We start from the raw sequence: 25,366 nt of genomic DNA, 5'->3' as shown, positions 1-25,366 counted from the left end.
GTACTTGGGGCACCTTAGAGACTAACAAATTTATTTGAGCATAAGCTTTCGTGAGCTACAGCTCACTTCCGATGAAGTGAGCTGTAGCTCACGAAAGCTTATGCTCAAATAAATTTGTTAGTCTATAAGGTGCCCCAAGTACTCCTTTTCTTTTTGCGGATACAGACTAACATGGCTGCTACTCTGATACCTGTCCTGACTGCAGGTTACATGTTGTACATAGATGCTAATGAAAATAAGAGGAACTAAGAAACTACCTATGAAAAATGGGGCACCCCAGTATTCATGGGGTGTGGAAGTACGGATAAGGAAAAGAGGGTTGAAACCCTCATGAATATGTGATCAGAACAACAATATAGAAGAGGTTAATTGGTTGGGTAAAAGTGGGAAGACCCCAAGGGACAACCTCACGGGGAAACCCCAGCAGGAACCATCCCTCTATCAATGGTCATCTGCTGAGAGATCCATCAGACGCTAGAATATCTTTGAGAATGTGAATATGACTACAGTCTTAGTCATTGCATGGGTTTTTGTAGGATTTATATATGCATGGGTAATTTTAACTTTACTTAGTGCTTTAATAAAACTTGTAGTACAGATAATACTTTGTACTCGTGATTATGTCTTTGATCACTATCCTTGGTCTTCATGTGTTCCTGGAGTCTCCAAATTTGAGAAAAGCACCAGAGGTGATTTTCACTCTGCTGAGCTTGAAACTGTAGCAACAGGAGCTGAACCCATGGTAGTTTAATGCCAAATTACTAAATTCAATTTAAATTAAAGAAAGGCTACATGATCCTGTCTATGGTTTACCTCCCCTATCCCCATGCTAGTATATGTTGGGGATGGGGAAATTATTAGAGTCCAGATCTGAGAATCAGTCCATGTCTTTAACTGGTGAGCAAGAATCACTGTGCAATACTCTGCTACTTCTGCTGCTTTATTCCGGCACCCTATTCATCAATTCTAAGGTCAGAAGGATCACTGTGATCATCTAGTCTGACCTCCTGTATAACACAGGTCATAGAACTTCCCCAAAATAATTCCTAGAGCTGATCTTTTAGAAAAACATCCAATCATAGAATCATAGAATATCAGGGTTGGAAGGGACCTCAGGAGGTCATCTAGTCCAACCCCCTGCTCAAAGCAGGACCAATCCCCAATCAAATCATCCCAGCCAGGGCTTTGTCAAGCCTGACCTTAAAAACTTCCAATTATTCCAATCTTGATATAAAAATTGCCAGTGGTGGAGAATCTACCATGACTCTTGGTAAATTGTTCCAATGGTTAACTACCCTAATTGTCAAAAATTTACACCTTATTTCCAGTTTGAATTTGTCTGGCTTCGACTTCCAGCCATTGGCTCGTGTTACACCTCTCTCTGCTAGACTGAAGAACCCATTATTAAAATATTTGTTCCCCATGTAGGTACTTATAGACTGTAATCATGTCACCTTTTATCCTTCTCGGTATTAAGCTAAACAGATTGAACTCCTTAAGTCTATCACTATAAGGTATGTTGTAATCTTTTAATCATTCTTGTGGCTCTTCTCTGAACACGCTTCAGTTTATCAACATTGTTCTTGAATTCTGGACACAGGAACAAGACATGGTATTCCAGCAGTAGTCACACCAGTGCCAAATAGAGAGGTAAAATAACTTCTACTCCTACTCGGAATTCCCTTATTTATGCATCAAAGGATCACATTAGCCCTTTTGGCCACAGCATTGCACTGGGAGCTCATGTTTAGCTGATTATCCACCACAACTCCCAAATCTTTTTCAGAGTCACTGCTTTCCAGGATAGAGTCCCCCATCCTGTAAGTTTGGCCTACGTTTTTCGTTTCTAAATGTATATATTTAGCTGTATTAGCATGCATATTGTTTGGTTGCACCTAGTTTACCAAGCTATCCAGATAACGCTGTATCAGTCTTATCCTCTTCATTATTCACCACTCCCCCAATTTTTGCGTAATCGGAAAACAGTTATTTTATGTTTTCTTCCAGGTAATTGATAAAAATGTTAAAAAGTGTAAGGCCAAGAACCAATCCCTGTGGGAACTCATTAGAAACACACCTGCTTGATGATGATTCCCTGTTTACAGTTACATTTTGAGACCCATCAGTTAGCCATCTTTTAATCCATTTAATGTGTGCCATATTAATTTTATATCGTTCTAATTTTTTTAAATCAAAATGTCTCGTGGCACCCAAGGATATTACATGAACGGTATTAGCTTTATCAACCAAACCAGTAATCTCATCCCCCCTCCAGAAAAAATAAAGATATCAAGTTAGTTTGAAAGAATCTATTTTCTATAAACTCATGTTGATTGGCATTAAATTATATTACCCTTCTTTAATTCTTATTGAGTGCGGTTTCATTATTTTGCCCAGGATTGATGGGAGACTGACAGGCCTATAACTACCAAGGTCATCCCGTTTACCCTTTTTAAATATTGGCACAATATTAGCTTTCTTCAAGTCTTCTGGCACTTCCCTAGAGTTCCAAAACTTATTGATAAATCAACATTAACTTTCCAGCAAGCTCCTCAGCCAGCTCTTTTAAAACTCATAGATGCAAGTTGTCTGGTTCTGCTGATTAAAAAATGTTTAACAGTCTCCTGAGATATTAGTGGATTGGAAAGCGTGTTATCATATATGACATGACTGTACCACCTGTTTTTTCCCCAAATGCAGAACAGAAATATTTATTGAACACTTCTCCCTTTTCTGCATTATTACTGATAACACTAACACTCCCATCTAGTAAAGGACCAATACCAGTGTTAGGATTCTTTTTGTTCCTAATATACTTTAACTCCTCCTTATTGTCCTTAACTCTGCTGGCCACAGATTTCTCCTTCTGTCCCTTTGCTTCTCTTATCAGTTTTCTACTATTCCTAATTTTTGATTTATAGTCATGACTACTGACTTCCCCTTTCTTCCATATATTCCCCCCCTCCTTCCCCCCAATAACTTCCTTTTGCCCTCAAGGGGTTTTCTGCATCTGTTTCTACTTTCACCCAATGGGGACTGGCTCCTGTAGCTGTTTGGCCTCCAGGTGGCGAGGTTTGCCTTGGGGTGTTGCTTGGAGATTGTCTGGGTTCCTCAGATTTTCTTTGCATCTTGATGGTTGCTACTGTGATTTGCGCTGTGCCATAAAGAATGATTAAAAGAACAGTTACTTACCCTACAGTAACCATGATTCGTCAGTGTGGATCCCACTGTAGGTTCACATGCATCTCATGTGGCAAGCTTGGAATCTTTTCTGAGTAGCAGCATCTGTCACAGCAATGGGCCCTATGCCCCCTTGCATTCCTGTGCTAGAGCATAAAGCAGCCACGACCCTTTTTTAGTTCCCTCGCAATTCGTAGCCCATGACTGCTGAGGATTGTGAAAAGCATGGATGGAGGGTGAGTCATGGGATCCACACTGACTATATCTTGATGAACCACAGTTATTGTAGGTAAGTAACTGTTCTCTCTTCTTTGAGTACGTGTCAGTGTAGGTCCCACTATAAGTGACTGGAAAGTATTGTTCCCTCAGGATGGTGGGAATGAAGAGTATCAGCTGCAGTAGTTAAATAGAGATTGGAGGACTGCTGTCCCAAATTGACATCAGATCTAGCAGCTAAGTACAGTTCATAGTGTTTGACAAACATGAATGGATTGTTTAACATAGCTGTCTTGCAGATTTTGGATAACTGGCATCTTTTGGAAGCAGGCAGATGTTGCTTGGGCTCTGGTGGAGAAAGTCTTAACTGTCAGTGGGAGAGGTACAGTGGCCAGCAAGTAACGCAACGAGATATACTGAGTTACCCATTTTGATAGTCTTTGTGATGAAATAGCCTGCCCCTTGGAGCAGCTGACCACAGTCACAAAATAGATGTTGGCACAATCTAAAAAGTGTGGCCCTGTCACTAGAATATTGGGAAACTCTGGATATATCCAGAGTTTGCAGCAGCTTCTCTTCTTGGGTGGAATGTGGCTTTGGAAAGACCAGAGATAAAGTGATAAATTGGTTTTGGAACTCAGAAACCATGCTGGGAATGAATTTTGCAGGAAGTCTAAGTACAATCCTGTCTTTATGGAATGAGGCATACAGGGGTTCTGCATGAGTGCCTGAAGCTTTCTCACCTTGACTTGGGTGATGACCACCAAAAAAAAAAGACTGTTTTGAGAGTGAGATGGCGGATAGCACACTCCAAGAGGGCGCAAAAGGGAGCTCTGTTAGCCTTAGAAGGATGATGCTGAGGTTCTATGTGGGAATAAGTTCCCTGACCAGTGGGTAAGTAGCCATTAGACCCTTGAAAAACTTGGATATTGGTGGATAAGAGAAGATCAAGAGCAACTGTATCGGTGGATGATACACTGATATTGCCACCAGGTGGACCTTGACTGAACTAATGGACAATTCAGAATGTTTTAACTGCAGCAAATAGTTAAAAATCTTCTGGTCTAGACTGTATCAGGCAACCCATACAGAGAATCTTTTCCATTTGCTGGAGTCAGTTTTCTTGCTCTGTACCAGGATTTCTTGAACTTGTAAGGAGCAATCCTTTATCATGGTGCTTAACCAGCCAGCATTCAAGCAGTCAAGCGCAGGAACTTTGGTTCAGAGTGGAGAATCTGACCCTGTGACAAAAGGTCTAATTGGCCCCGCAGCCTGCCGGTGATTGCACAGACACCTGCAACAGGTCTGTCCGCCAGAACTGCCTCAGTCAATAGGAGCTCTGAATATGACCCTGGTACTGAGACTTTATCAGTAACCTTGGGGATTAGCGGAATTGGTGGGAAGGCAATACAAGGTCTTGATTCCACTGCAGAAGAAAACCATCCAGCAATGATCAAAGGCTCATGCCCTCTCTGGAACAGAAGTTTGGACACTTGGTGTTGTCTTTGGTGGTACACATCAGAGGTGTTGCCCACTGATGGAAAGTCAACCTAGTGAGAGAATCCTGCATTAACCCTTGTGACTGGTAATTGACTGCTTGCTCAGGACGTTCATCAGATTGTTGACAACTCCCAGGCGGTGCAGAGCTCCCAGGGTTATGCTATGCAGATGATACCATTTCCATGGTTTGTTCATTCCTTTGCAGAGAGGCAAAGAGCTGTCACTCTTTCCTCATTTATGAAATGAAATGCGAATGTATTGTCTGTCAGTATCTGCACTATGGAATGTCGTAAGACTGGGAGGAATGCCATACACATCAGTCCAATTGCTCTGAGTTCTAGGGCATTTATATGCAGCCCTGTGTCCTCTGGGGACTAGACTCCTTGTATCTGTAGATGGCCTAGGTGAGCTCCCCAGCCTGTGCCTGATGTGTCGACTAATGCCATAGTTGGCAACAGGGTCACTGTGACCCGCATCCCTTTTTGGACTTTGTTGGGATGCAGCCACCAGTCCAGCGCTAAGAGCACATGAGGTGGTAGTAGGACTTTCCTGCTCATCAGGTACTTAGCCTAGGAGTAAACTGACCTGAGCCAGAATTGTAGAGGCCTCAAATGAATTCTGGCAAGCAGCATCATAGCTGGTTGTGATTTCACTGTGTTCAGTGATAACTGGAGCAAAAGGAATCAGTCTTCTGGCAGCTTAGCCCTTGCTGTCATGGAATCTATCCTGGCCCGTATAAACTATTATCTGTGATAGGATAAAAAGACAATTTCTTGTAATTCACCAGGAAGCCCAGCTGGGCAAACAGGGAAAGGGCACAACTGAGGCTTCTCAGAGCTTCCTGATAGGATCTGCCTCTGATCAGCCAGTCCTCTAGACACAGATGCCCTCTTAGGTGAGCCACCATTGTGGCAACACATTTTGTAGACTCTTGGTGCTGTGAAGAACCTGAAAGGCAATACTTTGTACTTGCAGTGATTGGGCTCTACTGTAAATATCCGGTACTTCTGTGGCCTAGGTGGATCGCTGTGTGGAGGTACATGTCCTACAAGTCAAGAGCCACAAATCAGTCCAGAGCCTGAACAGATGGGATGAAGAAGGTGCTACCATACTGAATCTGAAGCGGCAAATGTGTCTGTTCAATCTCCTCTGAAGAAGGCAACTTTCTTCTTCAGAATAAGGAAATATTGGGAGCAGAAGCCTTTTCCCCTGTCCTCCTGTGGAACCTCTCCTATGGATCCTAGATGAAGCAATGAGGCCACTTTTTTGTAACAGGCTCTCGTGAGGGGTCCATGAAGACAGACAGGGAAGGAGAGTGGGTAGGGGGCAAGGAGAAGAATTAGATGGGGCATGCCCAGCACTCACTTGCTGGTATAATCCTGGACCACACCAGATGGAAGTGGGTGAGGTGGTTTCTCAAGGTCAGCTCTGGGATGGTCTTGATGTGGTTCTCAACACCCCCATCAAACCTGCTGCACAACAGAGGAAGATGACAGGTACTCATGGAGCTACTGCCCTGCTTTCTGGATGTGTATCTGGTTGGTACCTGGCAACAGGACAGCGTTCTTTGCTTTTGCAGGCTCTGATGTTGGAAGAGCTTTGATATGGTGCTGGGATGTAGATCCCTAGGATCCTCAGCACTATCCTTGAAGCCTTGAGGGAACGGGAGTGCCTCAGCCGTCTGGTTGCTGAACAGCTGCCTGGTGTGTTGTGATTGCCATAGCCATGGATCTAGCATCTGTACCAGACTTGTCCATTGCTACTTGTAGCGCTGTGTTTTGCTATCATCTGGACCTCTGATGGTTTGTTTCTCTGAGCTCTTCTCTGCATCCCTGTGGGAGCCAAAATAGGAAGGGGATGGAAGAATCACACTCTTTCCCCCATAAAAAACCCCTTTCACGAACAAGGTCTGATAGTTCATCGTACACATCAGGAGGGAGGCTGATGAATGTGCCCTCTGACTAAAAAGGTCTAATTTCATGAGGTCCTTATCTTTAGGAGTTCCTTGATGGATCTGATCTTTTCTCCTGAAGAACAGATACTACTAGCAACCCTGGTGCCGGATGCATCTAAAAACGTTCAAAGCTCTTGCACAGTATTTGGCAGTGCTTTTCTTCTTAGTTCCAAGCAGGGGAAAGTGAGACTGGGACATGCCACAGTCCCTTTGCTGGGTCCAGTATGCCCTCATTAAATCAGGAGGTCAATTCTTGATGGCACTGAGGAGCTAAAAATATCAAACAGCTTGTGCATGTTCTGTTGGATCACTGTTATCTCAATAGCTGATGTTTCAGCTATCCTCGAGAGCACATCTTGGAAGGCTCTAAAGTCAACAATGGCTAGTGTCTGGACTGAAGCAACCACCTCATCAGGAAAAAATGAAGACCCCTTTGGTTGGGAGGACAGTTGGAGCTCTCAAGCTGCCTTGACTTGCTCATGAAGGGCTTCCCCTAGTTCTGATGAGGGGAGGGCTTGGCCATTGACCCAATGGTGATTGAGACGTCATCCTTTTCCCCTATACATGCAACTGGGGTCTGCTCCTGGACTGTGGATGGCCCCAGGAGGGCTGGTAAGGCCAAGGTGCAGATTATAAGAGTACTGGCCAGATTGGCAGTGGACAGGTCAACTGCAGTCATGCATCAGTGCCTGGTAAAGAATGTTGCTGGAACTCCCTCTAAGATCCTTTTCTGAGAGTAAGAGATAGAGGTGTAAGTAGTTTGACCTAGCAGTTATGGCTGGGCTGGTGTCCACACAGTCAAGGGTGGCCACGAGGCAGTAGTCAGCGAGCAGGGATAGGAGTAATCGCTAGAGATGGGATCAACAGGCAAGAGTAAAGGTCAGAGTCCGGCTGAATTTGGAGACTGGAGATCAGAAAGCTAGGGAAGGTCTGGAGTTGCAGCAGGCCAGAGGTCTGTGTGGTTGTCCAAACAACTTCCTGGGGCACCCTCTAGAGTTAAATAGTGAGCATGGGCCAATCAAAAGGCTGCAGGATATTGCAGCTCTGGACCCATTGGCATAGGCACCAACTTTCCCCGGCGCTGGTGGGAGCTTGCGCCCCCCCCATCCCTGGCCCGCCCCCATTCCAACTCCTCCCCCCCCAAAGTCCCCGCCCCAACTCTGCCCCCTCCCTGCCCCTATTGGACCCCTCCCCAAATCCCCACCTGGCCCCACCTCTTCCCCGAGTGTGCCATGTTCCCCCTCCACCCCCCTCCCTCCTTGCCACGCGAAACAGCTGTTTCGCGATGTAAGCGCTGGGAGCTAGGGGGGAAAAAGTGGGCACGCAGTGCACTCGCACAGGAGGTGGAGGCGGAGCGGAGGTGAGCTGGAGCGGGGAGCTGCCGGTGGTTGCAGAGCACCCACCAATTTTTCTCCTTGGGTGCTCCAGCCCCGGAGTCGGCGCCTATGCCCGTTGGGCAGTTCTTCCTACCGCACCTAATCTCCCCAATGCTCCTTGGATGGGGCTCTGGATGGCCCCCTGGTGACGATGTCGGAACTGCAGTCCTGAGCTCTGCAGACCTGGGTTCTAGTCCCACAGATCCTTACACTGATCTGATGGAAGAGGGTTCCCTACTTGAAGTACGAGAGAGGGAATGGGTTGGATATGGTGAAGAGAAGTACATCTCTGTGAACAGCAGTACCATTGGGGGTATGTCTGGTGCTGGGGCCTCCAGTGCTGGTTTCTATCCCAAGTGTAGAGGTGATGGCAGTTCCTCTAAGGTGCATCTTGGTACCAGAAAGGTTTGTTGACTGGCATGAGTGTTGGTACCAGTGTAAGTCTCAGTGTCAAAATCTGTAAAAGTACAGCTGTCTCCTGTGCTGTCTTCATAGTCTGCTTGCTTGCTTCCAGCCCTCAATGTCATGGAGGGGTTAGGTCTGTCTTTGGAGGAATGTTTCAAATCCTCTTTTCAGGATAAAACTGCTGGATGCTCCAAGCTGCATTTGGAATCCATGCCAGTCTGTTGGTACTCTTTGTCCTGGAGTTGGTGCTAAAGTGTTGAACAGTAAGGCCATCTATGCCAGTGCTATGACTGGTCTTGGAGATCTTGGGACTGATACCAGTGGTCTTGGCACCCTTTTTGATGACTTCTTCCCCCCCCCCCCCCGTGGAAAACAGGGGTATGGTGCCTGGTTAGTGGAGCAGTTGCTGGGGATAGCCTCCTTGACTCCAGCTTGGTGGAGCTCTCGTCTCCAGGATTGGATGCATCATTCATGGATTGCTCAAAGATATGTAACTTGAGCCTCGTGTCTCTTCATGTTCGCGTGTTGGATGAGAAGGAACAGCAGAATGAGCACTTGTTGCGGATGTGCCCTTCCCCAAGGCAGAAATGGAATCTGTTGTGCTCATCAGTTAAGGACATGAGATCGTTGCACAATGGACAGGGTTTTAACCTATAGCATGTGTGAAGTGCCTCACTGTGCTATGCAGGTTGTGTGCATGGGAGCTTTTAGGCAGGTTAACCCCTAACCTTTTCCCTTTTTTTTTTTAATGTCCAAATCAAAATTAATAATGAGGTGAAGAGGAATTCCTTCACAGAATAAAGTAATCTGAAGTGAGTTTGAAGCTCAAGAAAGAGTAATGAGTCAGACACTCATTTGGTTCAGTGTCTCTGCCATGGGTTGCAAGAGGGAACCAAGGGAGGGTTGTGGTCTCTTTTCCCTTTATGCCATTGCAGAGGGCACACACGGGGCCCAACAGACATTGCTATTCAGAAAAAGATTATGAGGTACATGCACACCTATAGTGGGATCCATACTGACACATACCTAAAGAAGAGCTGAGCACTGCCACCCTTGTAGCCCCAGAAGAGAGCTTCTCTCCTGACTCTCACACATGGCTCAGGAGGCCCCAACAGCATCCATGGCCTTGCCTACATAAGGACATTTCTTACCTGCTCTTCAGCCCTGGTACTACCAGGTGGATGAGCTGTAGTGCAGGCAGTTTTACCACTGTGTCCTCTGACCCTGTACAGCCCTACTCCAGCCCGAGGAGCCTAGGTCACCAAAGAGCACAGACCCTGGTCTCAGCACTCATGGATCACAAGAAAGCATGGAGCTCCAGTCTCTCTGCCCTTGGGCACAGGATGTATACCCTATGGGTGATTTCAGGGGAGCACCTCCCCAGTACACAGCACATCCAGAGAAAGGTTCCAGGGGTTAGGATGGAGGCACTTACGGAGCTCCCCAACCTGCAGGATTTCACACAGCATTTTGGTGAGCTCAATGGCACTGCGCCCAAATGGGCACTCATGCTTGTCCTCTCGACTGCTGTTCTCCAGGACAATCTAGAGAGAGAGAGAGAGAGAGCGCACGCATGACGCAGCACAAACCAGGGTGATGATGTTTGCAGGAGGTACCCTTCTCTCCATACCCTGATGTAGGTGTCCTGATGGCATTTGGCCAAGTAGAGCATGTTGTCCAAAGCCAGCATCCCTGGAGGAGTCTGGGTAAAGTCCATGGCTGGATTGATGTGATTCTGTGGGTAGAGTGTAGGAAAAACCCAAACACATTAGTCCTAGGGAATCCTGAAAGAAGCCCCCCTGAATTTGCCTGTGCAGGGGGTCCTTAACCCGCCCAGAACCCTCCGCCTGAGATGAGCAATCCACACAGGGAACACTCGAGTGGCCACCTATCCAAATTGTCTCTGGAAATGTTATTTGTTGCTCTTGTGGAGATAGATGTGACTCGCACACAACAATCTGTGCCCTCCGAGAAGATCCTGGCACATCATGCGCAAGAGACCTGAGCCTAATCACTGGCTTTAACTAAGCAGTGTGTTCACAGTGATACAAACAGGGGGCCCTGCCTCTGCAGAGTTCCTCTCTTAGGAGATGTCCAAGGCTCCGATACAGAAATGGGGTGTCATCTGTGCACTTTGTGGCCTCCTCCTGTTCCCCCCTCCCCAGTAGGGAACTCTTAAGCTGCCTCTAGCACACTGCGGCATCAGCAATCCCTCCGGATGCATACAGTGAATCCCAGCATCTTGTAGTCCTTGGTGTACATGGCTTTGCGTTTCTCTGTCCCGCCCCCAGGTATGGTGTTGCCATCAGACTCTGCATCAAAAGCGATTCTTCTCAGCTCAAATATGACATCTCTTTGTGCCTGAGGGATAAACAGCAAGGAGATTGCAGTGCATCAGCAATCACACCAGCAATATTTCTACACAACACCATGCGGTCCTGTCTCTCTCCAGAGCTCATGTTATGGGCATGGATCAAGTGCCAGGAATTGAGCTGGCACGTTTTACGGTGACACCCATTGGGAACTTCAGCTTTTAACACTCCCTGCAGCTGAGGTGGAGCTAAGGAAGCCAGTCATGAAGCAGTTCCCCTCTTTCAGCACCTCCTGTCCCTCATAATCGTACCCAGTCTGCTGATCCTGGGGCTTCCTCTATAGTGCACTCACTGCAGCCCTAACAATGACCTGATCATTGGGATCCATCTTGGTCATCATCCGCTCTTCCAGGAGGTTAAAGGTCAGGACCTGCAGCACGTACAGCTGATGCGCCATTTCTGTTTTGATTGGGCGGTTTCCTCTGATCACATGCTGCAATATCAAGGGTGGGGGCAAGAGTGAACAGTTAGAAAAACTACTGAGTGCTGCTTGCTGTAGGCATAAGTCAGGCTGCCCATACCCCTGTGTTCGTGAGATCCAACACCTGACGGGACCTGCTCTAATGCCAGAAGGAAACACGCTGTCAACGGTCTTCTCTCTCTTGGACAAGTGGCTGCAATTCCACTCTGCACAGACTCATACTCCTGGAGGTGCCCTTAGGCAGCAAGATTTATACTCAGCATAATCGAGGTTTCCAATTAGTAATGGCTAAGAAGCTCCCTGTCATTTGTCACATACTCACATTCAGGATTATAGACCTCAGGTGCTTCTGGGCAAACGCATTAGCCATTTCCTGTTGGGAATTCAGAGATAAAAGAAACATGAGAGAAAAACAAAAACAGAACCCACCTCTTGCAGAAAGGAGAGAAAAGGCGAGCGACAGATCAGTGACAGCCCATACTATGTAGGGCAGATAACTCATTACAGACAATCACTGTGGGACAATTCCTCCCCCTGATCTGTGTCTCTTTAGAGTGCTGGTCATCCTGAGATCTAAGGGCCCAATTCATTATTGCTCTATGGCCCCTTTGCACTGCCATACCACAGGTGCAAGAGGATGTGTGGAGGTCTGGGGGCAGGAGGAAGCTTGGCCCTGGATGTCCCCTGCTGGTCAATGCCTGTTGGAACTATGGCAGCATGGAGTGTTACTTGGGCTGCCCTAGCCTGTGCTGCGGGCCAAGCCTGTCCCAGATGCCCGTGAACTGGGGAGGTGTACTCTGACCAGTGCAGGGATGTATTTGTCTACAGAAGTCTTACTGCAATCAGGTAAACAGCCCAGCCAGCATGTTCCGAGCCGACACAAGAGTCCCCCTGTTTCAACAGCTTATCACTTCCTCAGAACTCTTCCTCTGGAGCTCAAATTTCCCTTGTCTCAGCACCAAAGATGATTTTTAAGGGGCAGTTTGAAGACAAACCACTGAGCTGATTTTGAGTTACACAAATAGAAAGGAAGTAAGTTTCATGCTTGAAGTTTTCAGTTGCTATATTTGCTCCAGTGGCTTTTTTCCCCTCGGCCTGTACCTCAGCCTGAGGAGCAAAGGCTCTTTAATTGTGCTCTTTCCAATTTAGCAGAGAAATAAAGAAGTGAGAAGTGTTTAAACATCACACATGCTGAGGAGGTGCCTCATTCCGACAGACAGACACATGAGTCTGCTGCAAACCTGTGTGTCTGGGACCAGCATGGCCAGCTGACCAGACGTCATGCATATATCACCTACCCTGCCATCTCTCCACAGATTTAGATGACATGCTTGTTAAAACACCAGCAACCTGTTTACACTGTCAGGTGGAGCTGTGCCAGTGCTAATATCATGGTGGGAGCTTTTCAGAAATTTGCTATTGGGGCAAGGTCTTTGGATGGGTCCATGATAAAAAGAGGCGGACCTATCAGGCCATTTGCCATCTGGAATGAATTCAGCAAAACAGTCCATTTCAGAACCCCTGCACATTGTGAGCACTGGTGAACATAGGCTGGGCAGGCCCAGAATTGGATTTGAATATGAAATCATACTTAAATAATTACACCAGTGCAACCTACTGCTCCTGATCTCCCTTGCACTGTCCCAACTGCCCAAACTCCCCATGCCAATCCTGCTAGTTCCAGGCCACACAGGAAGTATGGCAAAATGTACATTTCAGCCTGCTCCGAGGGTCTTTGTTTTCACTCTTTTGGTTCTATATTGCTGGAGACAGGAACCACTAGGAAGAGCAGAGTGACACTCTGGCTGATAGCCAAACCACCTAGAACTGTGAGCTCAGCAGGGCTCACATGCTAACTATAGTCAAAATGAGTCAGTACTTGAATGGGAGACATCTTAACACCCAGCTGCTGCAGGGAGTGTGGTTCAAAAGAGGATATATTGCCCCTTGAATTAGCACTGTTTCTTATTATTTATAATTTCTATTATAATGCCCTTAGAGATTTGTGCCATACAAACACAAAATAAAGGGAGTCCCTGCCCCAAAGAGCTTATAGGCTGTATATATGATGAGACAACAGATGGATAAAGCAGGTAAATGGTTGGAAAGAAAGGAGACAGTGAAACAATCCTGATTAGCATAGTAAGTAGAAGTGTGAGCACACACACACTGCCTAACCACTGTCAAGTGACTGATATTGTCCCTAATGCCCCAGGATGGCCCTGGGGGCACTGTGCTGCAGGGAATGGTGAGGGTGACTGCAGGGGGCACTTTCCTCTTCAAGTCACTATTGTCCCTAATGCCCCAGCGTGGTGCTAGGGGCTCTGTGGGGTTGGAGGTGCTCTTTTGGATTGTTATTACTGTAAGTGCTGAGAGCCCTAGTTGTGGACCAGGACCCCAACGTGTTAGGCGCTATACAAAGGATGCAAGGAAAATTTAAGTGGTCATTAAAGATCCCTTGGAAACGTTATGAGTTGGGTGTTAGCTTTGGTATCTTGGCCAAACTCCTACTCACATAATTATGGTTCTTCCTCCCTGAATTACCTGTGAACTTTCCATTTGAGATGGTAAGCCTACCCATTGTCTGTCTTAGAATATTACATCATGTTTGCTAAGTGCTGTTAAAAGCGTCAACAGAGCTACCTCAGAGGTGGCTGTATTTTCAGCAAGAATAAAGTGCTCTCTCCTGCTACAAAAGTCTGCAAAACGCTTTAAGAACCTTCCAAATGGAAGTCTCTAAATCATACTCTAAACTGCATGGGCAGTGGGACACAAGCAACAATCCTGAGGCAGACAGCTGGAGGCTGAAGTGTATTCTGATGGCACAATTGCTGAAGGGGTAACCCCAGATCAGGCATGACATACACTACAACCTGAGAGCATCAGCATTGAGTACTGTGAATGTTCCCCTTCACCTCTGCTATCATAAGGTCTTGTCTACATAGCAAGTTTTCTAGCCTATTTTAAAACCAATCAGAGCTGTAGCACAGACTCAGTTTTAGGTAGCTTGGCCTGTTTTTACTGAACTGGTTCTGGTTATAAAATTGGTTTAGCTGAACTGGTTTTAAAAGTTTCCCCAGCGTAAACAACCCCTTTATGGACCATCGTTATAAATATCCTCTGTGCCAGCTAAAGTCAAGCAGACCCTCCGTATGGTTCCTCCAGCACCATCCCCTGGATCACCCCTCCCGTGGCTCATCCATCACCTCCAATCACCATGCAGCATCTCTGGCACTAGGAGAGATAGCTGGAGGATAACTACCTAGGATGCCTACAGGTCAGCAGGCATCTGACCCTCCCCCAGGGCTGGAGTTACTTACAGTGACAGGCAGGTCTAGCGGGTTAAGGAGCTTGTCCTGCTGGCAGAAAGCAAAAGGCACAAAGAGAAGCAGACAGAGGAGTTAGCTCAGAGCCCAGAGCAAAGGGCACAAACAGGGCACTGGAGGAGGAAGGGTTAACAGAGCAAAGCTTCACGACACAGACGCATGCACACCCCACACCTAGCTAAGGTCTTGGGGCGCCTCAAGCAGAGCAGATAACTTACTTCTCTTATGCATGTCATGGGGACATGCCCATGGGTCTTAGAGATTGTGTGTGCACATGTTGGACAGTCCCATGGGGCTCCTAACCGCCCCACCCTGTGCTGCACTCCCACGTGGCATTCCCACAGGACTCAGTTTCTCCAAAGGGTATCCACGCTCTACATACAATCGCTCTATGCTTCTTCCCCAGCAACACCCCATTTTCCTGCTGGACATCCCCCACACCAATAGCCTTCTGCACCAGTCAATATCTCTATTGAGATCGCTGCATTTCCCCCCATGCTGAACCACTGCAAGAGAGTCCCACAGCAATAGAAAGAGCTTGTCTGAGTCTGGGCCCCATTCTGCCTAGACAGATGCTGCAGGTGCCAAACGAGCAGTCAGCCATTAATGAGGCCAGGGGCTTTGGCTACAGAAAGGAGGTCACAGACCTGTCTCTTGTCCTCAGGCGCCTTCAGGAAGAGGGCATTGATCAGGGCAATGGCATACGTCTGAATCTCCTGGTTTGAGCTGCAGGGACAGAGACACACGGAGAACTGGAGATGAAAGAAGCAGCGAGTGTTTTCAGAACAGGGAGGGGAATATTACAGGCTGTCACTTCACCCCGTCTATTCTAGGATATCTGGAGGCAGGATCTGCACTGGTGCAGCTCCTCAGACAGAACCCAACTATTTTTACCACCATGTCATCTAGCTTTGCTCAGAACACCACTGATCTGACAGGTAAAAACTGCTGTAGTCGGGGGAAAATACACTATGACAAATGCTTCCAAACATGGTTTATGCTATTTCTTCTGGCTCACATGACAGACACTGTATCAAAGAGTTTACAAACCATTCTCTAGCCCAACAACCTTTGGCCTCAGTCTCTACCAGCAGAAACTCAAACTGCAGCAACTGCCAGAAGCAGCATCCGCATTCTGAACTATTTTCAGAGTAGCAGCCGTCGGAGAACACTTCAGTCTCTCTGGTCACTTGATTACAGACCTAAGTTGTAATTCTTCAAAAAAAAAAAAACTTCAAAAACAGACTCCAACGAGAGACTGTTGAATTGGAATTAATTTGCAAACTGGACACCATTACATTAGACTTGAATAAAGACTGGGAGTGGATGTGTCGTTACACAAAGTAAAACTATTTCCCCATGTTTATTTCCCCCCCCTACTGTTCCGGACACGTTCTTGTCAACTGCTGGAAATGTCCCACCTTGATTATCACTACAAAAGGTTTTTTTTCTCTCCTGCTGGTAATAGCTCGCCGTACCTGATCACTCTCGTTACAGTGTGTATAGTAACACCCGTTGTTTCATGTTCTCTGTGTATATAAAATCTCCCCACTGTATTTTCCACTACATGCATCTGATGAAGTGAGCTGTAGCTCACGAAAGCTTATACTCAAATAAATTTGTTAGTCTCTAAGGTGCCACAAGTACTCCTTTTCTTTATTCTGAACATTTATCCTGAATGCAGCTCTCGGGACACAGAGGCCAGATCCTCAACCTCTGGGCTGTGGCAGGTGGGGGCTGTAAAATTACAGGCCCTGACTCATGAGCCTAGACTTTTTATGAGGAGGACAAGGAGGCTCCATGGGAAAGGCTGACCAAGGGGAGAGGTTGTCATGGTCGCTCAGGTCGGGGAGGAGGAGCTGGAGAGGGCATGGTAGCTGGCCCCATGTGTGGCACAGAGTTGAACACAGAAAAATAAAGAGTGAAGACATAAAGCAAACAAGACAGGAGCAGCAGCTGGCTCCCTGATGGGAAGTGAATAAAAATCATGATTAAAAAGTTTTAGATTTTTAAAAATTTAATTAAAAAATTTAAAATGAGATATTTTATTTACATGTAGTTAGTTCTTTACTTTCTCCTCATTTTATAGTCTTACATTATTAATAATGAGGTTTTGTACTTGTTTATATAATTAGTTTCCTAACAGTTTGTGGCATTTCAGGTTTACCTAGAGGTTTTTTCTCTTAAGAAGCTTCAGCCCTGAAATGAAGCATCTCTGCTCTTCATTAGTATATTTTTTTGAGAGAACATCACAAACTCAAACATGAACTCAATAAGCAAATAGCCAGTGCTATATCTGCAACTAGAGCTCAGCAAAATATTTCGAGCAAACCATTTATTTCCTGAAAAATGCAGTGGTGATGCCCTCCTTATAAAACTTTTAGCACCCAGTAACTGGGCACTTACCTGGGATGTGGGCAACTGTGATAGAATACATGCCTGTGTTCACACCCTACACACTATTGTAAAAATGTTTGTACATGGTATGCCTTTTGAGGTATTTAAAAACTCATAATTTGCTTATCAATATCATGGCAAAATGCATGTAGTAGCGCAATATGTAAAGTTATAAACAAAAGCTGAGATCTTGACTAAAAATATGTTTCCCAGAGAAGTCTGGGAAATGGCCAACCAGTTCCTCAGAGACAAAGGGCAAACTGATGCCTCAGCCAGGTGTGAACGAGGCTGATGGACCATTACCTGCTAAATGGCCATGCTTTGACAGGAAAGGAGGCAGGGGCAAAAAAATCTACATCTTAGCAAAGCACATGCATGGACCCCAACTGACTCCTATGGTTCTCAGCTCACGTGGATCCAGCTGCAGGACTGGGCTTGATGGGATTAAACAATTTTGCAACAACCACCTTGCAGCTGCCAAACACAAACAAGGAAGGTAGCCGTGCACTTGTCAGACCTTAAGCTGATTGTCCTTCTCAAGCAATTCTGAAAGCACAGAGGGGATCCTCAGGGAATGCAAATATTAGGACTCCTTGGTAACTGGCCTGTGATTTTTGATCATGGATTGTAATGAAAGTTGAATGTGTTGCATTATGAAATATTCATGTTAATATCAATGTTTGTGAGATTGTATACACAGAATTCACAAGTTTTAACTTTGTTAATGTACTGAAATACTAAACAACTTTTCATTGGTAACACTGAAGTAATTTTGCTTTACAGTGCTATTTGGATTTATAAAATAAAAGTTTTGACTAACAATACAGTTTTAGGCCCCAATCCTGCCAACTCTTCTGCACGTGCATATTAAGCACATGATTAATCCCACTGAAATCAGTGAGACTATTCACATGAGGGAAATTACTCAATTTCTCAAGTATTTCCAGGATTAGTGCCATAATTTTCCAATTTCTTGTTCTTTGCCTTTCGCAGATTTGTAAAGTTCAGATAAGACACCCTACCAGTAATGCCATTTAAAACAGCATTGTTATGAATTTTAATCTAAAATGATAATCTAAAAAAGTTTTACAAATCTCAGTTTAGTTTTAGATCTCTCCACTCTGGGTTGTTGGATACTCACACCTGGAGGTGAGAGATGAGCTGCCCCACAGTGATCTCCTCCGCTATCTTCTGGTACAGAGTCTGGCTGTTCAGCACCATGCTCTCTAGGATGGCCAGGGATCGCTGAAGAATAGAGACGTCCACCATGGGCTGACTCACATATCCTGCAATCTAAATCCAGAGAAATCAGCACCTCAGCAAGATGCCCACCACAGAGGCTGTGTGACAAACCAAATACCAAAGTGCTTTGACACAGGCAGGCAGAGGAGGCAGGCCTCAGAACACCAGAAGGAAGTGTAGCAACTGCATCATACTCTTAAAATCAGCACCACCTCACCTTGCATCCAGCTGCCTGTTCCTGGAAGCTGCATCAGAGCAGGAGAAACCCACTCCATGTGGAGCATGTGACATGCACCACAATCCCAGAAGGTCCAGCTTCTGCAACTGTGAGAAAGACACTACCCCAACTCTGAGAGGCCGTGGCCTGGGCATCTCCTGCTTTTATGGAGTAAGATGGTCTGTAACCTTCCTTAGCATAAGGCTGTCTCACTCATGCCTCACGTTGCACCTGCCACATAGTCATAAGAGATTCTGACATCCCTACAATCCTTATTTGCAGCATGCTGCAGGATTTTATATCAAGAACCAATAACTACACTGTAGAAGCTGGAGATCTAGGCACCCAGGGAAGCATAGGAGCAGTTTGGGATTGTGGGAGACATATATAAGATGGTTGTTTCTGCTAGAATAGTGAATAGTGACACAATTAATTGTTGACTTTTAAAATGGGCCAGACCACACCTATGGTTCACATTCTGGTAAGTCAAGAATGTGTTTCTTGACTTTAGCAAAGCTTTTGACACGGTCTCCCACAGTATTCTTGTCAGCAAGTTAAGGAAGTATGGGCTGGATGAATGCACTATAAGGTGGGTAGAAAGTTGGCTAGATTGTCGGGCTCAACGGGTAGTGATCAATGGCTCCATGTCTAGTTGGCAGCCGGTGTCAAGTGGAGTGCCCCAGGGGTCGGTCCTGGGGCTGGTTTTGTTCAATATCTTCATAAATGATCTGGAGGATGGTGTGGATTGCACTCTCAGCAAATTTGCGGATGATACTAAACTGGGAGGAGTGGTAGATACGCTGGAGGGGAGGGATAGGATACAGAAGGACCTAGACAAATTGGAGGATTGGGCCAAAAGAAATCTGATGAGGTTCAATAAGGATAAGTGCAGGGTCCTGCACTTAGGACGGAAGAATCCAATGCACCGCTACAGACTAGGGACCGAATGGCTAGGCAGCAGTTCTGTGGAAAAGGACCTAGGGGTGACAGTGGACGACAAGCTGGATATGAGTCAGCAGTGTGCCCTTGTTGCCAAAAAGGCCAATGGCATTTTGGGATGTATAAGTAGGGGCATAGCGAGCAGATCGAGGGACGTGATCGTTCCCCTCTATTCGACATTGGTGAGGCCTCATCTGGAGTACTGTGTCCAGTTTTGGGCCCCACACTACAAGAAGGATGTGGATAAATTGGAGAGAGTCCAGCGAAGGGCAACAAAAATGATTAGGGGTCTAGAACACATGACTTATGAGGAGAGGCTGAGGGAACTGGGATTGTTTAGTCTACAGAAGAGAAGAATGAGGGGGGATTTGATAGCTGCTTTCAACTACCTGAAAGGGGGTTCCAAAGAGGATGGCTCTAGACTGTTCTCAATGGTAGCAGATGACAGAACGAGGAGTAATGGTCTCAAGTTGCAGTGGGGGAGGTTTAGATTGGATATTAGGAAAAACTTTTTCACTAAGAGGGTGGTGAAACACTGGAATGCGTTACCTAGGGAGGTGGTAGAATCTCCTTCCTTAGAGGTTTTTAAGGTCAGGCTTGACAAAGCCCTGGCTGGGATGATTTAACTGGGACTTGGTCCTGCTTCGAGCAGGGGGTTGGACTAGATGACCTTCTGAGGTCCCTTCCAACCCTGATATTCTATGATTCTATGATTCTAAGTGGAAAAGTATAATTAGGCAGCCTTCAGATTCTATTTTGGCCCAACTACCAAACACCCCAAAAACTAACTGCAAAATTTTTTTAAGTACCTCAGAAGCAGGAAGCCTGCCAAACAATCAGTGGGGCCACTGGATGATCAAGGTACTAAAGGAGCACTCAAGGAAGACAAGGCCGTTGTGGAGAAGCTAAATGAATTCTTTGAAACAATCTTCACTGCAGAGAATTTGAGAGAGATTCCCACACCTGAGACATTCTTTTTAGGTGACAAATCTGAGGAACTGTCCCAGATTGAGGTGTCAGGGGAGGTTTTGGAACAAATTGATAAATTAAGCAATAATAAATCACCAGGATAAGATGGTATTCACCAAGCGATCTGAAGGAACTTAAATATGAAATTATTTACTCCTGGAGGAATTCTGCACCACTGCGCAATGCAGAATTTTACAGAAATTGGTTTTTTGTGCATAATTTCCTTTCCCCCACAGACATGGGCTGCAGTGCTGCTGGCCACCACTAGGTGCTGCTGGAGCTGGCAAAGCCCAGCTCAGCTCACACACAGAAGACACTGCGTTGGGTGGGGGGAGAGCTAGAGGGTTCCTGCCTGGCAGCTGCAGTTCTCCGCATGAGGGAAGGAGACAGCAGGAAACTCCACACAAGCCGGGGACTAAGCAGCAGGCTGTTTCTCCCTCTGGATCCCTGGCTGGTAGGGAGGCTGTGCAGGGGGGCGGGGAGCATGGCTGGGCTCCTGGAGGGAAGTGGCCATAGCTGGGCTCTCGGGGGCGGGGGGGGGGCATGTATCTAGGCTGGGGGGCCCCCTTGGCTGAGTTCTGGAGGGGTAAGGGGTTCAACTTTATTGGCTGGGGGGGGCCCCCACAGCTGCATTCGGGGGGACGAGTTGTGGGTGTCTGGCCCCTCCAGCTGGGGTGGCGGGAGGTGGGGCAGAGAAATAGGAACTGGGTTGTCATAGGGGTTTCTTTAATTCTTTGCTCCTGGGGGAATTTTTGTGTTTCTCTGTATTGTTACAGACATACTTGCTGACAGGTATTTTGAAATAAATTACCAAAATAATTGAAACTGGAGTGATTATCTAGTGTTATTTTGATAAATAAAATTTGCAGAATTTTAAAATATTGTGTGCAGAATTTTTATTTTTTTGGCACAGAATTTTCCCAGGAGTAGAAACTGCGGAACTACTAACTGTGGTATGTAATCTATCCCTTAAATCAGCTTTTGTACTAGATGACTGGAGGATAGCCAACGTGATCCCAATTTTTTTTAAAAGCTCCATATTCAATTACAGCAATTAGAGGCCGGTAAACCTAACTTCAGTACTAGGCAAACTGGTTGAAACTACAGTAAAGAACAGAATTATCAGACATACAGATTAACATGATTTGTTGGGGAGGAATCAATATGGCTTTTGTAAGGGGAAATCATGGCTCACCAATCTATTAGAATTCTTTGAGGGAGTCAGCAAACATGGACAAGGGTGATCCAGTAGATACCAGCTTTCAGAAGCCTTTGACAAGGTCCCTCACCAAAGGCTCTTAAGCAAAGTAAGCAGCCATGGGATAAGAGGGAAGGTCCTAAATTGTCAGTTTTCAGAATGGACAGAGGTACATAGCAGGGTCCCCCATGAATCTGTACTGGGACCTGTGCTGTTCAACATGTTCCTAAATGAGCTGGAAAAGGGGGTGAAAAGTGAAGTGGCAAACTTTGCAGATGACAAAATTATTCAATACAGTTAAGTCTAAAGAAGACTGTGAAGAGTTACAAAGGGATCTCACAAAACTGGGTGACCAGGCAACAAAATGGAAGATGAAATTCAGTGTTGATAAATGCAAAGTAGTGCACACTGGAAATCCCAACTATACATACAAAACAGTGGGGTCAAATTAGCTGTTACCACTCAAGAATGAGATCTTCAAGGCATTGTGGATAATTCTCTGAAAACATCTGCTCACTGTGCAGAGGCAATCAAAAAAGCTAACAAAATGGAGGATAGATAATAAGACAGAAAATATAATAATGCCACTATATAAATCCATGGTAGGCCCACACCTTGAATACTGAGTGCCATTCTGGTTGCCTCATCTCAAAAAAGTTCTATTAGAATTGGAAAAGGTACCGAGAAGGACAGCAACAATGACTAGGGGATGGAACAGCTTCAATATGAGCAGAGATTAAAAAGACTGCGACTGTTCAGCTTGGAAAAGAGACGACCGAGGGGGGATAGGACAGAGGTCGATAACATCATGGCCGGTGTGGAGAAAGTGACGACCAAGGGGGCATAGGACAGAGGGCGATAACATCATGGCTGGTGTGAAGAAAATGATTAGGGAAGTGTTATTTACCTCTTCACATAGAACAAAAACCAGGGGTCCAAGAAATTAATACATAACAGGTTTAAAACCAACAAAAGGAGTATCTCTTCACACAATGCACAGTTAACCTGTGGAACTCATTGTCAGGAAGTTGAGAAGACCAAAATATAACTGGGTTCAAAAAGGAATTAGATACATTCAAGGAGGATAGGTCCACCAATGGCTATTAGCCAAGATTGTCAGGGATGCAATCCCATGCTCTGGATGTCCCTAAGCCTCGGACTGCCAGATGCTGGGACTGGACACAGGGGATGGATCACTCGATAAATTGCCCTGGTCTGTTCATTCCTGTTAAAGCACTGGCCACTGTCGGAAGACAGGATACTGGGCTAGATGGACCATTCGTCTGACCCACTTTGGCGGTTCCTCTGGTCTTCTGTCTTATGGAGTTATTGTTTCAGACTATCCCCAGACTCAGAAAGACAGCATTGCAGTACATACACTAGAGTCATGTTTTCTCTGCAACAACAAGGGCTAGAAACTCAGTTTTATTTTTAAATGAAAGCTGAGATTCTGGAGCACAATTCTGTGGATGAGTCCATGGCCATAGAATACACAGGCTATAATCTGATCCCTGGCCCCTGTGCCTGCCCACCACTCTGATCCCAGCCCTGCCTCCAGAAGTGATCTAGTGTAGCAGGGCTTAGAGCTAAGATAGAAGCAGAACCCAGGCATCTATAACAATGGTGGTTGCTGCTGTGTCCTGTCTGCGCAGCTGAGCAGGAGACTGGAGCTGCAATCACCAAACGTGCATCTACAGGAACCACCATGAACAGAGACCCACTTCCTGAACAGAGTGGAACCCAACCAGAATTCAGGTCAGCAGAGGGTTTGTGACACTCCCTGCTAGCACCAGTGACGCTGCGGGGGGTGGGCTGTGCTAGAGCTGCAGGTGGGGTGTGAATAGGCAGCAGGAAACCCTTCCACCTCCGCTGCTAACTCCAGACACAAACTGCCACAGAGACAAGCCTCCAGCAGAAAATCCACTGGGGAAATGTTTGGAGTTAAGCTGTTACTTTCCCACTCCTTCCACGCCATACCTGCACCATATGTGTCCATCATGTGCCCTACTCCACCACTCTATGCCAGGCCTTCCTCCACATCAAGTCCCTTCCCTGCCCCATACCACACTACACCCACTTTCCCCACCGTATCATGTCCTGTTCTCCCCACAGGCCACGCTCCATCTCCGCCCTGCTCATGGCACACCTGCCCCATTCTCCCCCTCCTCCTATGTCATGTGTGTGCCACACCACATGTTCCCCTTTTCACTCCTCCCACTGCCATATGCAACGCCCCTCCCCTTTATGCCACACCTCTGCTGCTTCACTCAGCACCCCCTCCCCCCTTCTCCTCGAGCCACACCTGTTTGATGAAGGTTATTGAGACCATGTCCCAGGAGACGATGCCATGGTCCATGAGCTCCAGGAAGGCAGTCAGTGTGAACGCCAGCATCTCGCTGTAACTGAGAGGAGGAAGGGGAGTGTGATTGCAGGAGACACAGAAACCAGCCTGGGCAGAAGACACAAGCCACTCAGCAAATGCTGCGGCTTCACAGGGATTCACCCCGCCCCCAGTCTTCCAGCCAAAGCATCTGCTCAACACAGCCCCTTAACTGGCCATGGGGTTCATTACTAAGAGGCAAGATATTCCACTGCCCTGCCTCTGCAATGCTCTGAGCCCCAGCTCTCACAGCTAGGTCTCCTGTGTGTCAAGGTACAGAGTTATCCCTAGGACACTGGACTGGTTTCTGCAGTGCTCCCAGACCTGGCTCAAGCGATCAGGTCTCTCATGTGAAGTGCTTTGCATGCTAAGCATTATTAGTATTAAGTGACATACACCATCCATGTCCCTGTAAATAAACCTCTCTGCACTGACTGGGTCCCACATTTCCCCTTAAAGAGGCACCCTGACTAAGCTGCTCCGGCAAGACACAACAGGACAAATACAAGAGTAAGGCTTCTCATCTCTTCAATACAACCTGAAAAGCTGTTCTACCTTGGACAGGATCCCTAGACCCCAAGATCAGCTGCGCAGACGCCTGTATCCTAAGTCATTTATAGCAGGTGGAAGGCAACAAAAGTTTAGCTTGATCTGTTATAAAAACTGTATATAAAAAAGCAGAAGCTGGAGATCAAACACATTCAGTTTGTATCAGTTTAACACAAAGAGCTGGAATTCAGTGTCTCCAAGACTCTTGGGGAGGTCACAGGCTGACACTGAGCTAAGGGATTCTGGAAACGGTCATATATGGAATCACTGGATGTGTGTTTTAATAACTGTGGATGGGACGGGGTCACTACCCCTCTATGTGCACTGCTTTGCTGGGGGTTACTTGGCAACTTGCTACACTTGAGACCTGGACAGCTGGCAGAAAGAAGAGGGACTGAGCGGCACCATCATGAGTGCTGCTTTTGCCACCACACATCCCTCCTCTCCAGCTGTTGTGGCCCAGGAATCAACCATCACACCCCTGGGCTTTCATTGTCCTGATGGTAAAAGATGTCCTGACCAGATCAGAGCCAGGAGGTGGCAATGGGAACCAAAAAACATCACCCTATTGGGCTGAGCTGAATCCTGATCAGCAGCTAGACTTGGACCTGAAGTTCCTGCTATCACCTCCTCCTAGTGCGTCATTTTACCTCTCCCACCATATTTCCCCTCTTTCCCATATATCTCTTCCTGCCTTCTGCCTAATAAGAGTCTGGCATAGTCAG

General features: G+C 46.4%; 1 protein-coding gene across 6 annotated transcripts in view; it reads right to left on the bottom strand.

The window, feature by feature from the left end:
* ELMO2 (engulfment and cell motility 2) overlaps positions 1-25,366 on the bottom strand; it is a 46,304-nt gene that overhangs the window by 4,335 nt on the left and 16,603 nt on the right. For 2 of the 6 annotated variants that reach the window (XM_037877154.2, XM_037877157.2), the window contains 9 exons: positions 24,015-24,114; positions 18,289-18,440; positions 15,398-15,476; positions 14,745-14,780; positions 11,747-11,797; positions 11,314-11,436; positions 10,858-10,992; positions 10,262-10,366; positions 10,067-10,175 (listed from right to left, as the gene is read on the bottom strand). In XM_037877154.2, coding sequence (XP_037733082.1) covers positions 10,067-10,175; positions 10,262-10,366; positions 10,858-10,992; positions 11,314-11,436; positions 11,747-11,797; positions 14,745-14,780; positions 15,398-15,476; positions 18,289-18,440; positions 24,015-24,114 — 890 coding nt within the window. Of the gene's footprint in view, positions 1-10,066; positions 10,176-10,261; positions 10,367-10,857; positions 10,993-11,313; positions 11,437-11,746; positions 11,798-14,744; positions 14,781-15,397; positions 15,477-18,288; positions 18,441-24,014; positions 24,115-25,366 lie in introns of those variants that run through there. The other 4 variants (XM_037877156.2, XM_043526714.1, XM_037877158.2 and 1 more) reach the window with 3 other exon arrangements.

Source organism: Chelonia mydas, chromosome 13, assembly GCF_015237465.2.
Source record: "Chelonia mydas isolate rCheMyd1 chromosome 13, rCheMyd1.pri.v2, whole genome shotgun sequence".
In the NCBI taxonomy this organism is placed as follows: domain Eukaryota; kingdom Metazoa; phylum Chordata; order Testudines; family Cheloniidae; genus Chelonia; species Chelonia mydas.
Note: the sequence above shows the minus strand (reverse complement) of the source record. Positions and strands in the feature narration are given on the sequence as shown.